The sequence below is a fragment of the Berghia stephanieae genome, chromosome 8 (assembly GCF_034508935.2).
Source record: "Berghia stephanieae isolate SIO BIC M18660-M18661 chromosome 8, UCSD_Bste_1.3, whole genome shotgun sequence".
NCBI lineage: Eukaryota > Metazoa > Mollusca > Gastropoda > Nudibranchia > Aeolidiidae > Berghia > Berghia stephanieae.
This window is the reverse complement of record NC_088367.1, coordinates 279,747-281,370: the sequence shown is the minus strand read 5'-3', so window position 1 is coordinate 281,370 and position 1,624 is coordinate 279,747. Positions and strand designations below refer to the sequence as shown.

Genomic DNA, 1,624 nt, shown 5'->3' with positions numbered 1-1,624 from the left:
ATCCTTTGTGAGATGGACCATAAAAATTGCACAAATTGAAAACATAACTAGTTTCATTATCCACCAATCCAAGTGTCTTTACCTTATGACATGAGCCCACGCCTTCGCCTCCATGAGCCCAGCCTTTACTTGCGGTGCCAGCTACAAACTCTTCAACATTCAAATGTTCTCCAGGGTAGAAAGCAGCAGAGAAATTTTTAACGACTGATTCAACGAAGTCCACCATAGGGGTTGGCTTGCTGAAATCACAAAGCTCAATCACAATGTTGTAAATTTGAAAAAATCTTTGTTCAGATAAGATCTTCCTGTAATAATATCCATCAAATGGGAAGCCAAAACCCCAGTATAACCTCAAGTGTGGCATTGTCATCCAACTCAAGGAAACGAGCACAAGTAGAAATTTATACATTTCTCCCAAAGTAACATTTGTCCAGGACAAATAATCTTTTTTGTCCACACGCTCAGAATCATATACCCAGAACCTTGATCCCGCTCGTTTGTTACCAAACTCTAAAAAATCATCATCGCTCTCACTTTCTTCACTGTCACTAGGAGGTTCAACACCATTGGCGGCACTGTTCTCATTTCCATCTGAATCTGACTCACAATTACCGTTGCCATCCTCCACTGCGCTTTCACATTCATTGACTTTTTTTAACTTGGACAATTCTTCAAGTATGCTTTGGCCACGGTCGTTAATCATTTTCATTAACGACTCTATCAGGTCTTCAGTCAAAAGGGCATGGAAACAACTGAGTGGAAAAGAGTTAGAAGGTACAAGATCAACATTGATGCCAGTTCTTGGTCTTGCGACACTAGAGGAATATTTTTTATGGGTTGAAATTGAACCGTTGCCGTTATCGTGTAGTCCTCGAGTTGAACCAACAAAGCACCGTTTCCATTTTGAGTTTGAGGCATTCGGGTCTTCGGCAAGCCATATCGGTGCCCCAAAAATACACATAAGAATAGTGACAATATCAGCGAAGAAATTATTTAATTGCATGTGAACTCTAGTGACGAATTTTAATAGTGTCCCCATTATTTTTTTTTTTGGACTTATTTGTTGAGTTGAAGTCTGTAGTATCAGTGTATATCGCGAGTTTGGACTGTGTGACGTGTGTGGGCTTCTACTTCTACTTCTAACTTCTATGAATGAGAATCGAGAATAACATAAGTCAAATGCATTCTGTTGTTCAACTGACGTCTCCACAGACCATTGAACAGAACACTAAAGGGATAAAGGGTTACGCTTTTCTGAGTGTTGGTACAATCTTTGTTTTATCTTATAAATCATTCGTGAAAATACCGGCACAGCACACAACATTGTTTACAAATTCTGGGTGAGTGATGAGAGAATCAGATGGGTGCTTATCGATATCTGATACTTGATATTGAGGTTTATTTCGGGTACCAGATTTTGGAGAGCCCTTTTACATGTACTTATTTGCAAGACTGATAAATTTGTTATGGGCTCAACGTTATAATTGAAATACAACTCTCAAAACAACGCTATAAATACTGTAAATTACAACGATGCTAAATCAAGCCATAATTGTGATTGTTTATCAGACATCCATAGTGGTGGTTCGTAAGAAGATCAAACTTTTGGTCAATATCTATCATT

The 1,624-nt window shown here is 38.5% G+C and overlaps 1 protein-coding gene across 1 annotated transcript in view; it reads right to left on the bottom strand.

The window, feature by feature from the left end:
- LOC144977974 (uncharacterized) overlaps nucleotides 1–1,333 on the bottom strand; it is a 9,551-nt gene extending 8,218 nt beyond the window's left edge. The window contains exon 1 of the mRNA XM_078923381.1: nucleotides 1–1,333. This exon is cut by the window's left edge and continues 1,091 nt beyond it. Coding sequence (XP_078779507.1) covers nucleotides 1–1,039 — 1,039 coding nt within the window. The 5' untranslated portion in view covers nucleotides 1,040–1,333.
- Between the last annotated feature and the right edge of the window lie 291 nt (nucleotides 1,334–1,624).